At 59.7% G+C, this 12,873-nt stretch overlaps 1 protein-coding gene across 1 annotated transcript in view; it reads left to right on the top strand.

Moving 5' to 3' along the window:
* RAP1GAP (RAP1 GTPase activating protein) overlaps positions 1-5,167 on the top strand; it is a 49,773-nt gene extending 44,606 nt beyond the window's left edge. Inside the window, 6 exon segments of the mRNA XM_032302111.1 lie at positions 161-274; positions 1,844-1,967; positions 2,854-2,956; positions 3,319-3,422; positions 4,140-4,296; positions 4,299-5,167. Of these exon segments, the coding sequence (XP_032158002.1) occupies positions 161-274; positions 1,844-1,967; positions 2,854-2,956; positions 3,319-3,422; positions 4,140-4,296; positions 4,299-4,357 (661 nt within the window). The 3' untranslated portion in view covers positions 4,358-5,167.
* The last annotated feature ends 7,706 nt before the right edge of the window (positions 5,168-12,873 follow it).

The following is a 12,873-nucleotide window of genomic DNA, read 5'->3' on the forward strand; positions in this document are numbered from 1 at the left end:
CAGCCACGCTGCTGCAGGGACGGCCCTGGGGTTGGCCCCTGAGGCTATAGGCTATGGGGATGAGGCAGGAGGCACCCGTGACCTCACCACCTGGGCCTCATTCTACCTTTGATGCCAGGCCCGGTGCTGAATCCCCCCACTGCCCCCGTGTGCCCCGCAGGGAGAGTCCCCCCGCCGGCCAGAAGACCCCAGACAGCGGGCACGCCTCACAGGAGCCCAAGTCGGAGAACTCATCCACTCAGAGCTCCCCAGAGATGCCCACGACCAAGAACAGGTTGGGGTTCGGGGCACGCTGAGCCAGGGGGCTTGGACTCACCCTTTCCAGTCTCTGCATGGGCCTGGGGCTGCCCGTTGGGCACCAGGGCTTTCTGTGTTGGACACCAGGGCATCAGGGAGGTCTGGGCACTCTCACAGGTCCTCCTTTGACACACACCAACCGAGAGCTTCATTCATGCCAGGCCCCAGGCCAAGCTGCAAATCCAATAGTGAGCTGGGCATATACAGCCCCTGCTCCATGGAGCTGACACTGCAGAGTAGCGTAACCTGATGAGCTGTTTCTAGCTGGTGACACAAGAAGACAATAAAGCAGGGGAGGCAATGAGAACTTACTGGGGGGGGGGGGCAGGTAATTGGTGCTCAAGAAAGACATCTAGAAATGAGGGAGGCTTCAAGTGAGAGCTGAGTGAGGAGCCAGCCCTGCTAAGACTGGCATGGCAGAGGGAAGAGGGCTCCAGGCAAAAAGCACAGCAAGTGCAAAGGTCCTGAGGCATGCTTGAAGGATAGAAGAGTGGTACGGTTGGAGCTGAGTGAGTGAGGGGCTGGGCCCAGGCAGACTTTGTGCTGGGCGATGCTGGGGATGTCAGAGGTGGGCAGGGGCTAGATCCTGACTTTGGAAGCCATATGAGAATTTTGCATTTTACTCTAAGTGGGGCCAAGGAGGACCCTTTGGGATTTTAGTTCAGAGGAGTGATGCTTTCCAAACTGGTTGTGGTTGCCATGCGAAGAGGTGGGGTGGGGAAGAACGGAAGTAGAGAGAGGCCACCCCTCTCTCCAGTGCTGTGGCTCAGCCTCCTCTGTCCTGGCTGTGGGAGTGTCTAGACTCCCAAACTGTGCTCTCCTGAAGAGTCAGGCCAGTGAACAGAGAAGGAGGAATGCACAACAGGGACAGGGACAGGGAGAGACAGGGCGTGCAGACCCAGAGTGGGGAGGTCCTTTCCCACCTTGAGAGGAGGAAATCAGGGAGCAGGAGACCCTCAGCTGAGTTTTGAAAAATGAATTTGCTTTTGGGGATTTGAGGGAAGGAGTGAGACTCCAGGAGACACAAAGTCCTGAGCATGGAACAAAACTGAGAGGGTTGAGAGTCGACTGTGGAGTTGGAAGGCCTGGGTCCTAACCCCTGTTCTCCCACTTATAGCTGGGTGACCTTGGCCTATGTGCCCACCCTCTCTGAACCTTGGTGTTTCCTTATCTGTAAGATGGGTCTTTTACTGATAACCATGAGATAACTCCAGTAACAGCACTTGAAACAGTGCCTGGCCCAGAGCAAACGTACCCTGGACCAGAGTTTCTCTGTGAATAGTTATTATTATTACTGAATACCTCGCCAAGGAAATTAGACTTTATCCGGGCCGATGGGGAAACACAAGAGGGTTTTGCTCAGGGGAGAGGTGTGCTCAGACCCATGAATTAGGAAGGACAGCCGTGGGGGGAGGCTCTGAGGCCTGGGCAGCTGTCATGGGGGCCACCGAGGTGCCTGGGTGGCTGCAGGCTGGGTCTCCCAGGGCAGGGAAGCGGGGTGCAGGGCCCGGAGCAGACACAGGCTGACAAGGTGCTGTCTGCGCAGAGCGGAGACGACAGCCCAGAGGGCGGAAGTGCTGAAGGACTTCTCCCGGTCCTCGTCCAGCGCCAGCAGCTTCGCCAGCGTGGTGGAGGAGACCGAGGGTGGGGACGCGGACGACACAGGCCTGGTGAGAGGCCGAGGGAGCCGTGGTGGGAGGCCGCCCTCTGGTCCCTGTAGGTACTCGGGGCAGAACCGTGGTGTGTGGGTGAGATGTGGGTGTGCTGAGATGCGATCAGGGGACCCAGCCCAAAGGACTGATGCAGACGAATGCTCCCTTACTCTGAAGCCTTCCATGGCTCCCCATTGTCACCCCCAGAGAGCCCCATCTCTAAGGGCTCCATTGAGGAGCCGGTCCCTCCCCAGCCTGGTCTGATACACTCTCCCTGTCTCCTCTTTCCCCCTTTGTCTGACTGACTCCTATTCATCCTTCCCACTCGGCCTCCCATCACCTTCTCCTGAAAGCCTTCCCTGATTTTCTAGTCCCAGGATAGGTTGGGAATCCCCCTTTTCATGCTCTCACAGCCCCCCCCCTGGGGCTTTGCCTTTAGCGCCCTTGTGTCATTCTTCATTCAGCAAAGCTCTAGCAGCCCCCTCTTCCTTGCCAGGCCCTGCTCCAAGTGCTGCGGATGCAGCAGGGAGCAGGGCAGACCATGGCCCTGCCCGTGGGGCTCAGAGTCTGGAATTCTGCTGGTCTCTCCACAGCCTGACTTGCCTCCTAGACCTCACTGTCTGAGGGCAGGGACCCTGCCTGCTTTCTCTCACCGGCTCGGCCCAGGATAAACCTCGGAATGTTTGCTGAGTGAATGAATGGGCGTGTGTGGTGTTCCCCCCCCTCCAGCCCGCCCTCCTGTGGTCTCGCTGGGGCAGATGTTGCTGGGCCCCCATCCTCTTTGCAAGAGGGTGAGGGTGAGGGGTCCTGGATTGCAAACAGAGGAGGCCGGGAGATGGGCCCGGAGCCGGCCAGCCCCTGGGGAAGAGCTGACCTCCCTCTTTCTCTCTTCCCCCATCCCCAGGAGAGCGTCTCATCCTCAGGGACGCCTCACAAACGGGACTCCTTCATCTACAGCACGTGGCTGGAGGATAGCGTCAGCACCACGAGTGGGGGCAGCTCTCCAGGTACCAGACCACAGGCAGATTCCCCTGCCAAGCCCCCCTTGGGGCAGGAGGGGGACCGGGAGAGGCCCCGAGGGCGGAGACCACGCCTCCCGCCCCAGGCGGTGGGTGTGTGCCAGGCCTGGGCCCCACCCCACCACCGCGGGGACAGCGGTGGGTCATAATCTCACCTAGAGGGCTGCTGCCTTCAGGAGGGCTCTCAGGGGATGACGGAGGAGGGGTCAGGAAGGGAGGAGAGGGGGGTTCCCTGAGGGAGGGACTCGGCGGGGGCGTGGAGCACCGGCGCCTACCACCCATCCATGCGTCACTCTCCCTGGTGCCTCCCCGCGGCCAGTGAGGTGGCTCCCTCCTGCCCCCCTCCCCAGGCCCCTCACGGTCACCCCATCCCGACGCCGGCAAGTCGGGGGACCCTGCGTGTCCCGAGATCAAGATCCAGCTGGAGGCGTCTGAGCAGCACATATCCCAGCTGGTAGGTGCCGCCGCCCGGGGGCTGCCCGGTGAGAACGCTCCCCCAGGAGGGGGTCTGCTGCTGGGGAAAGGGGACAGGTGTCCAAGGGGACTGGGGGTGGACGCCAGACCAAGAGGTCCCCTGAGGCCAGGAGGGGCTGGGTTCATCTGGCCCCGGGGGCAGCCCGTGTCTTCTGCTTGTCTATGTCTCCTGCCCGTTGTTGTCATCTGTCCTGTGTCTCCTGCCCCGTGTTGTCCTCTGTCCTATCTCCTGCCTCACCCGCACTCTGTCCGCGCAGGGATGTTAGCCAGGCTCCCGTTCTGAAGGTGACACTGAGCAGGTCAGACCCAGTCCTTGGCTCTTGTTTGGTGTGGAGAGGGCGGGAGGGGGCGGGGGTGGGCGGGAAGGGGGCGTGACTCCTCCCTGTTCCTCTACCGTCTACGGATCTGGATTGGAACCCTCTGCCCCTCAGGGGTTGGGCGGGACTCTGGAGGTGACCGGCCCCTGTCCGAGACTTGGTTTCCTTATCTGTGTAGTGGGTCCAATAGCTGCTGCCTCACCTCCAGCCACCAGTTGCTGGGAGGATTTGGTGGGAGCCAGCGAGGGACTTGGGAAAGGGCCTGGGGGATTCCCAGTGGGACCGGAAGACCCGGAGATAGAGCCTGGGACCGCAGGGGTGGGCCCCTCCCGCTTCTCTCTCCTTGCTTCATGGCGTGTTCATCTCCCTTGACTCTGCAGATGACGCGGCAGAAGCACAAGGTGAAGATGCTGTGTCAAGTCCAGGTGGCTAGGCCCTCTGCCCCCAAGGCCAGCACCAGCCTGTGGGCTGTCCCCTGCCCCCACCTTGGCCACCCGTCTGGGCTGTCTCTGCAGGGCGGAGCCATCCAGACCTGGGAGGGGGAAGCTGCTGGCATCATCCCAACCCCCCGAGGCTGGGGCAGGCCGTGATCAGTTGAAGCAGGACCCCAGGCCTGGCTTGCCCCCACCCCAGGCCCTTCATCACACCTGGGTGCCCCTCTGGACTCATGGGGAACAGGGTGGGAGGGAGGACTGACCTATCTCCGTGCATACGCAGCCTACTGTGGAGGCAGTGGGATGTGAAGTCTGGGGGAATGAGCGCTGGGCTGGGAGTCCTGAGTCCTGGCTTCCAATTTTGGTTCTGCTGTGTGACTTTGGGCAAGTCCCCGTCCCTCTCTGTGTACCTCTACTGCAAATGGACAAGATTATTTCAGAGGTCATTGAAGACTGTGATTCCATGCACCTGCCCCAGAATGGGGGCTATCCTCCTAGGGGCCCCCATCACCCTACCTTGCTTCTTGGGTTCCCTGGGACCCCAGGTGGGCTGAAGGGCTGGGAGCTGGCTATGCCCGTTGCCCCTCCTGGACCCTCGAGCTCTACCACAGGTCCTGTCCACTGCCTCCACCTGACAGACAAGTGTCCCCCTGAGGGGGAGGGGGACCCATCTAGCTCCTCAGCCAGCACCCAGCTTAACCCCTGCCATCCCATGCTCTGGGCACTCCAGGTCGAGGGGTCTCAGCTGGCCTAGAGTTATGGGCCTTGCCTTTGCACCCCCCACCCAACTCCCACGGAGGGGGCAGCCAGGCCCAGCTGCTGTGAGTCCACATCCTTGTGTGTGTCTGTCCACACTTTTTAGGCACCACACCAAAGGCCAGCCTTCCGGCCCCAACACCCATTTTGGAAGCCCCTGTGGCTGTGTGTATGTCAGTAACAGTTGTACAAAATAAATTCTATTTATCGCTATTGTACCCCGGGTAGGGCCTGGCTTTGTGCGAACCAACCGACTCCAGACAGATCTCAGTGGCCCCGGGGTACCAGCCTGTCCGTCCCCTTCACCCCACCCTTCAGAGCTGCAGGGGTACCTCCATGGCCAAACTACGGGTTCTGTGTGCTTGCCTCCCATCGTGCTGCCCTTCCATCCACCCTGCTCCCCGCCTGCGTAGGGGGGAGGAAGACCGCTCTGCGGTCAGGCTGACCTCGTTTTGAGTCCCGGCGCCAAATTTTTCTAGCTGGGGGGCCTTGAGAAACTGGAGCCACGGTTTCCACTTCAGTGAAATGGGAGCGAGAGTATCTGTCCCCAGGGCTTGTGATGGGGGTTCCTCGAGCTGGTGTATAGCAAGCACCTGGCTCACTGGTACACAGTGGGTGCTTGATCGGCCTCCGGCTCTCCTTTTGGTCACTCAGGGAAGCACAAGAATTTCCTCAATATGGCCACCAGGGGGCGCCAAGGGATCGCTTACTGGGACGGCGGTGCTGGGCAGTTACAGTAAGGGTACTGCGTGACCGGGATGTGCACAAACCTGGGGGAGGGGGGCAGCCTGGGTGAGGGAGCCGTGGAGCAGACTCTGCAGCAGTGCTGCCCGAGCATCCTGGAAAGGCCTAAAAAGGGTCCCTGGGCCAGGGTTCCGCAGGTGCAAATGTGGTGGAGCAGAATGCCTGGAACTGGGAAGGGAGCAGTTATATATATATATATTTGGAAGATTGTATTTCTTTCTTTTTCTTAAGATTTTATTTATTTATTTGATAGAGAGAGAGATCACAAGTAGGCAGGGGCAGGCATAGAGAGAGGGGGAAGCAGGCTCCTCACTGAGCAGAGAGCCTGATATGGGGCTCGATCCCCGGACCCTAGGACCATGACCTGAGCCGAAGGTAGAGGCTTAACCCACTGAGCCACCCAGGCACCCCTGAAGACTATTTATTTACTTAGCATTCATGAACGGGGGTAGAGAGGCAGAGGGTAAGGGGAGAGAGAATCTTTTTTCTTTTTTTTTAAGATTTCATTTATTTATTTGACAGACAGATCACAAGTAGACAGGCAGGCGGAGAGAGAGAGGAGGAATCAGGCTCCCTGCTGAGCAGAAAGCCTGCTGTGGGGCTCAATCCCAGGACCCCGGGATCATGGCCCGAGCTGAAGGCAGAAACTTTAACCCACAGAGCCACCCAGGTGCCCCGAGAGAGAGAATCTTAAACAGATTCTGCACTGAGCACAGAGCCCGACCTGGGGCTCCATCTCACGACCCTGAGATCATGACCTGAGCCGAAATCAAGAGGTGGAGGTGGGCGTTCAGCTGACCGGGCCACCCAGGGGCCCTGCAAATAGTTCTGAGTGATGGGAAGGTGACAGGGTAAAGATGAGGCCAGAACCATGTGGCCTTGAATGCCAGACCAAGGGGCCAGTGGTCTGTGCTCAGGGCAGCGGGGAGCCATGGTGGATTTGAAACCAGATTGCCATAGAAGCTGAGCTTGCTGCTGGACTGGCAATGTCAGGCAGGGAAGGGAGTGTTGAGAAGGCCGTCGCTGGGGACAGTGGGCAGGCCTGGAAGGACTGGGGGGCATGAGCGTCTGGCTGAAGGGCCTGATGGGATGGGGCTGAGGCGGGGGAGTCCAACCCTGCTACTGGGTGGGGGGGGTCCCCTCTGAAGTAGGAGGGCAGGATGAAGAGTAGCTTGGGGTGGCACATGCCTTGGCCTTCCTGACAGATTTGTGGCCTCTCCTCTGCCTGCCACAACCCCCACGCCCTCCCCAGGACAGTGGTGAGCGCACACCTCCCCCTTTCAAGGGGCTGCCATGTTTTTCCTGACAGTGGCGCTAGGATGTCTGGGGCCACCCAGGGGCTGTGACTCACAACCAATCCCTAACCCCGCCCGCCCGGTTTGGCTCTAGGCTGCCCTGGGCTCCATGGGTCCCCTACAAACCCCTGCACAGCCTCACCCCAGTCCCGTAGCCTGAAGCCTCCCTGTCACCTTCTGTCCTCCCCTCGGTCTCTTGCCTGGCCTCCTCCCACGCCACCATGGAAGGGCTGGGGTTAGGCAGCCACAGTTCAGCACCAAGGTCAAGAGCTGGGTGCCTTTACCTCCTCTCTCTGTGACACGGGGGACATGATTTTGGCTCTCTGGGCCTCAGTTTCCTCATCCGTGCAGTGAGAGTGCTGATAGTTCTGACTTGGGTACCCTGACAGGCGGATTCAGGGGTGCAGCCCCAGCACGGGGTGTGCTCTATAAACAGTGAACGTGTTGCGGGTGGGGGGGTGATTTGTCATTAACAGGGACCAATACAGCAGCCCCATAGGAGGGCGTGGGGTCAGCTTTCTGTGCGGAAGATGGAGTAGCCCGTGCCGGCCCGACGCCGATGTCCAGACCTTGGGGACGTGTGATCGCCAGTTGCTCCCGGAGCCTCAGCTCCCTGGGCTTTGCCGGGACTGACAGTCCTTTCAGAAGGGGGCTCGGATACCCTCACCTGTGTGCTTCCCCACGCACCCCGCATGCGCTCTGCTCCGCTCCGCGGCTGGGCCGGAGCCCTGGGGTCTGTCACAGCAGATGTGGGACCTACCTTTGCCGGCCCAGCCTGCACCAGCCCCACTCTGTGGCCAGGGCAGACCTCTGGGCTGAGTTTCGGGCTCGGCCCCAACCCATCCCCACCTCCCCGGCCTCCAAGGTGGGGCCAAGGGAGGCTGGCCTCCAGGATCAAAGTGTCCAATGGTTTCTCTTGGGCCCACGCCAGCTCCTGGCTCGCTCTGGGTTCTGAGGTGGGGAGGGCGTACCAGGACACTGACCCCAGGCTGGAATTAGGGCTTGGGTGGGGGGCCCCAGGCTCCGGGAAGCCGGGGACTCTACTTAGAAATAACTCCAGCGGTGGAAATGGCAGCCAGGGGTGTCTCCAGACGCAGGAGGCAAGAGGCCTCCTGTAGAGGGGCTTGGGAGCCTGGCTGACCCGACACCCGTCTCCCCTGCCTCAGAGCTGGTACCTGTCTCTCCAGGTTGCAGGTTCACCACCTTTAAAAGGAGGACAAAGCCTTACATATTGCTGTGAGGGGGCTGTCATGGCTTCTGAGGTGCCTGGCCTGAGACCCGTGCCTACTAGGAGGGGTCCTCCCCCATCCCATACAGCTGGGGTATGCACCGTCATCCATGGCTAACCCTGGGCGACTTGGCCAAAGAAACGGCCGCAGGCCCAGGCCCGCCCCGTGCCAGGGGACCGGACCTGGATGTTCTCTACTGCTTAGGCCACAGGGGGTACTTAGCCAGGGACCCTGGAATGTAGAGGTCCCTCCCTCTCTCCCTGTACCCGCCCTGCCCAGGGGACAGTCAGGGACGGAGCCTCCTGAAATAACCAGATCTGGTTAGGGAGGCTAATTTTAAAAGCCACTCTGGCTGCCCCATAGGCCCTTCTGGGAAGCCATGAATGTCCCTGTGTTGCCCCTGGGAAGCAGGGTGAGGGGTGAGCAGCAGGGGCCGGGGCTGGACTCCTCGCCCTGACTGTTAGGGCAGGAGACCCCCAGCTGCCTCTCAGGGCCTTCCCATCCAGAACCCAGAGTCCCAGGGCCAATGTTGGGGCTTAGGGGCCCAGCCTCTACCCCGATCCCCTCAGGGAGAACCCTGGAATCTTTAGATCTCTCTCTCCCTGCCACTGACACTTGAGGTCCCTCTTTGCAGGAGTGGCTCTGTCCCCCTCTTTCTGGGCCCATCACGAAGGCGGTCAGACAGCATTCCTGACAGACCATAGGTTGGAGCGTGCACACCAGGGGGGACTGGGTGCCCACCTGGGAACCAGGGGCCTGTTGGGGAGGACAGCGGTTCTGGAGGCGGACAGGAGCTATAACGGGGCAGGCAGGGGCCATGTTGAGGCACGACATGGGCCATCTGGACAGGCCAGGTGCCAACAGAAGGAATGAGCTCCAGGGGTAGCATTGCCAGATTTAGCAAGTAGAAACACAGAGCCCAGTTAAACTTGAATTTCAGATAAACAAGAAATAATTTTTAGTTTAAGTATACCTCATGCAATATTTGGGACATACTTATACTAAAAAATCATTCCTTGTTTATTTGAAATTCAAGTTTAACTGGGCATCCTATATTTTATCTGGCAGCCCTAACCTTGGGAGGTTCCAGGAGTGAGCCGAGAGGTTTCTCGGGAATGGCAGGTTTTATAGCCTGTGGGAGTCCCAGGCTTGGCGGGGGGGATAGCACAACCATGCCCTGTCTCATGGCAGGGGCACACCTCCTGCCCACAGAGAGATTTCAGTTTTCTGGTGGTAGGGACCATCCTTGGGAGCCTGGGGGCGGGGGGCCGTGACCCTGACACCAGCACCACACAGGGAACCACAGGGATAGAAGGGAGGGTCTGTGTATGTTCCCCGCTGAGCCGCAGGGTCTAATCCAGGGCCTGGCACCTAGTAGGGGCTTCATAACAATTTGCTGAATGAATGAAGTATCTTCCCCACCTCCGTGGGGATGGGCACACTTGGCCAGCAGGGGGCTCCAGCAGCCTACCGCGCAAGTTCCGTGGAGCTAACTGGTGTGTGCAGAGCTCCCATCCTGGGGGCTCCCCAAAGTGAGCTGCAGGAAAGGCGTGAAGGCCGAGGGTCTGGAGAGAGGAGGTCAGTTTTCTCTATGGCTCCCCTGCCCCAGACTCCACACTCACCTGGAGTTCAGCCTGGGCAAGAGGGCGGCGGGAGGTGGGGACTAGGGCAGGAGGACCTCCGGCTGACAGCATTGGGGGGTTGCTTGGGACGAAAGTGGAGGGGCAGACCACAGAGGTGTTCTCAGGGTTCCTTCGCGGGGGCACTCAGACAGCCGGGGGAATTCCTGGGACCCAGGTAGTTGGGGACCCTCGTTTCTGGAGAGCTGAAATCGGCCTTTTCCTGTAGGTTATTAATCTCAGGGGACTCCCTGGAGGGAATGACTATGCCCTCTCACACCTCCCCAAGAACAGAGTCCTTACATAGCCTTTTCATCCCTCATTCATTCATTCATTCATTCCTCACTCACCCACTGTCAACCATTTGCTGAGATGACCTCGCTTGGGAACTTGGGTTAAAGGACCATAGCAAATTGTCTGGGCTTAACAGGAGCGCACCTGTTCTAATGCCCGCACTGTCCCTGGCTCCCTGTGCAGTCCTGGGCAAAAGACTGAGGACTTGGGCTTTGCCATCCCTGCCATGGGGATGGGGCCCCCAGCCCTCCGCTGGAGTAGCTGAAGGTGGAAGATGGTGCCTGCCCACAAAGGGGGCTGCGGTGGCGGGGACACCTCCTGATCAGTGTTGTTACCCTCAGTGTCCTCCTCATGAGGTCCCTGCATGCCGGTCAAGGAGCTGCCCCTGGCCCCGAGGCCCTGGCTTCATGGCCAGTGTCACGCTCAGGTTTCATCATCTCAGCCCTCGTGCCTCCTTCTCGGGGAATGTCATCTCTTTCAAGGTGCCTCTGGCCTCCAGATGCAGCAATGAATCTTTCGGGGAAAAGCAAAAGGGACAGTGCTTGGAGCGGCCATCGGAAGGCAGGGCTTGGGCTCGGCCCCCTCTAACCTGCAGTGTGTGCTGGAGCTTGTCTCTTCCTGCCTCGGATCTCGGTTTCCCCAGTTGTACAACGAGGGGTTGGGGCTGGACATCCTCCATGCCCTGGAAGGGGCCTTTCTGTGTGTCATCCTGTTAGTAACGGTTTAGCTCCGAGCCTATAATCACATCTGCCCTGGGAAGAACTAACACAGCGTTTCTTTAAATTGGGCTCTAATTGCGGCTTTTAGTGGAGTCAGATGCTCCCCATCCCCCAGCTGGTCTGAATCAGGGAGGTTGTCCCGACCTGCCCTGCCAGGCCCAGGAATCCCCTGGGATTGTTCTAGCTGTCATGGCGCCGGTGACAGGTCAGGCGCTGGGGTTTCCCAAGAGTCTACTGTGTGTCAGGCCCCCCAAGCCAGGCACTTTCCATCTGGAGGATGACCCAGGAGGACTTCGGGCCATCTCACTACATCCGTGGGAGGCAGGGGCCACTGAACCACTTTTCAGAGAGGAAACTGAGGCACAGAGAAGTGTAGTCACTTACCCAAGGCTGCTCATCTAGGAAGACGCACGGGCCAGATTTGAACCCAGATCTGTTTGATTCCAGGGCGTTGCGCTCAGTCTGAAGCTGAGGAGCCACACCCCATCCCCAGCTCGGTCAAACCCCCCTCCTGGGGGGCTCTGCGGGAGCAGCAAGCGTCGCCCAAGCCCCCTGTCGCAGCTTTTTCTGTCCACATGTGACCACAGCCATTCCGCTCCTTCCCCACTGGTTGTGCCTGGAGAACAGGGTGTTGGTGGACGTGGCCAGAGGCAGCTCTGTGGGGCTCGGGTGGGGCAGGGGCCTGTGGTTTCCCTGTTTGTTCTGGAGATCCCAGCCGCTTCCCTGAGGAGACAGCTAGCGGTTCCCAGGCCACAGCCCCTCGGGTGGAGCCAGACCGCGGCTGGCCAGCCCGGGAGCCCTGCCCGCCAGCCCCACTGGGCTCTGCCAGGCCCCGGCGCTGGGTGGTCTGGGCGGGGGCCAGAGGGGCTCGATCCGGGCTGTGGGACAGGAGCCAGGACTGGGGCCAGGCTCAAGGCTGCCCTGCCAGGGACCTGGAGGGGTCCTGAAGGCTGGGGATGGCTGGATGAGGGATCGAGGCAGGCGTGGGGTCAACACTGCCTTGTGGGGAGCCCAGAAGGGAAGGCCCCAGACTCCGGTTCCATCCGAGGGCCCAAGAGAAACATTCTCCCCCTCCAGGATTGTCTCTATTGGGTGGTTTCAACCCAACCATTGAGTTGGTTGAGACAGGAGCCTAACTCAGAGGCCGGTGGAAAAGTCAGGGTGGCAGGCAGAAGACCTAGATCCTGGCTCTGTGCTCTCTGGACCTCAGTCTCCATCTTTACAATGGGAAGGGGACAGGAATCCATGCTTGTCGAGAGCTCATCTGCCTGGGTAGGTAGTCGCTGTGGGGTGGGTAGCCCAGGCTGGAAGTTTCTCAGTTGTTCCCAAATTCATTTCCAGAAGCTTCCAACAACACCTCCTCCCTGCCCAACACACACTTTGGACGAAACCCAGAGATGAACACCTGTCGGAGTGGAAACGGCTCCTGCGGGTTTTGGAGTCTGACAGACCCCAGTTCAAATCCTGGCCACTGGCTGGCTGTGATCTTGAATGCACCCTATTGTCTCTGTGCCCTGCAGCTTTAAATGCCACCCCAGCCCCCCTTCTGTCTCCAGTGGAGTTCCTCCACTGAACCCCAGACTATTCCTTCCTAACTACCTATGGGCACGTCTGCCTCCATGTCCAATGGACATCTCTAAGCTAACATGATCCAAACCACATCTGTATTTTCTTTCCAGATCTGTTCCCCATATCCATGAATGGCACTCCACCCAGGTGCTCAGGCCAAAAATTCAGGGGGCATCCCTGGTTCCGCTATTTCCTCTGCTCCCCACAGTGAGCCCATCAGCAAGCCCCGCTGGCTTCGACTCCCAAACATGCCTGGGATCCAGCTGCTTCCCGCCACCACTACACTGGGCTGGTCCAAGCCACCAGCACCTCCACCCCCAGCGACAAAAAGGCCTCCAGACTGCCCTCCAGCATTGACTCCTGGTGTCCCTGGGCCCTCCTCTGCACGGCTGCCAGAGCGATCTCTCCAAAGCGTCAGACCACGTCTCCCTCGGTGTCTAACCTGTTTTATTGGT

The sequence above is a fragment of the Mustela erminea genome, chromosome 10, assembly GCF_009829155.1.
Source record: "Mustela erminea isolate mMusErm1 chromosome 10, mMusErm1.Pri, whole genome shotgun sequence".
Classification (NCBI taxonomy): domain Eukaryota; kingdom Metazoa; phylum Chordata; class Mammalia; order Carnivora; family Mustelidae; genus Mustela; species Mustela erminea.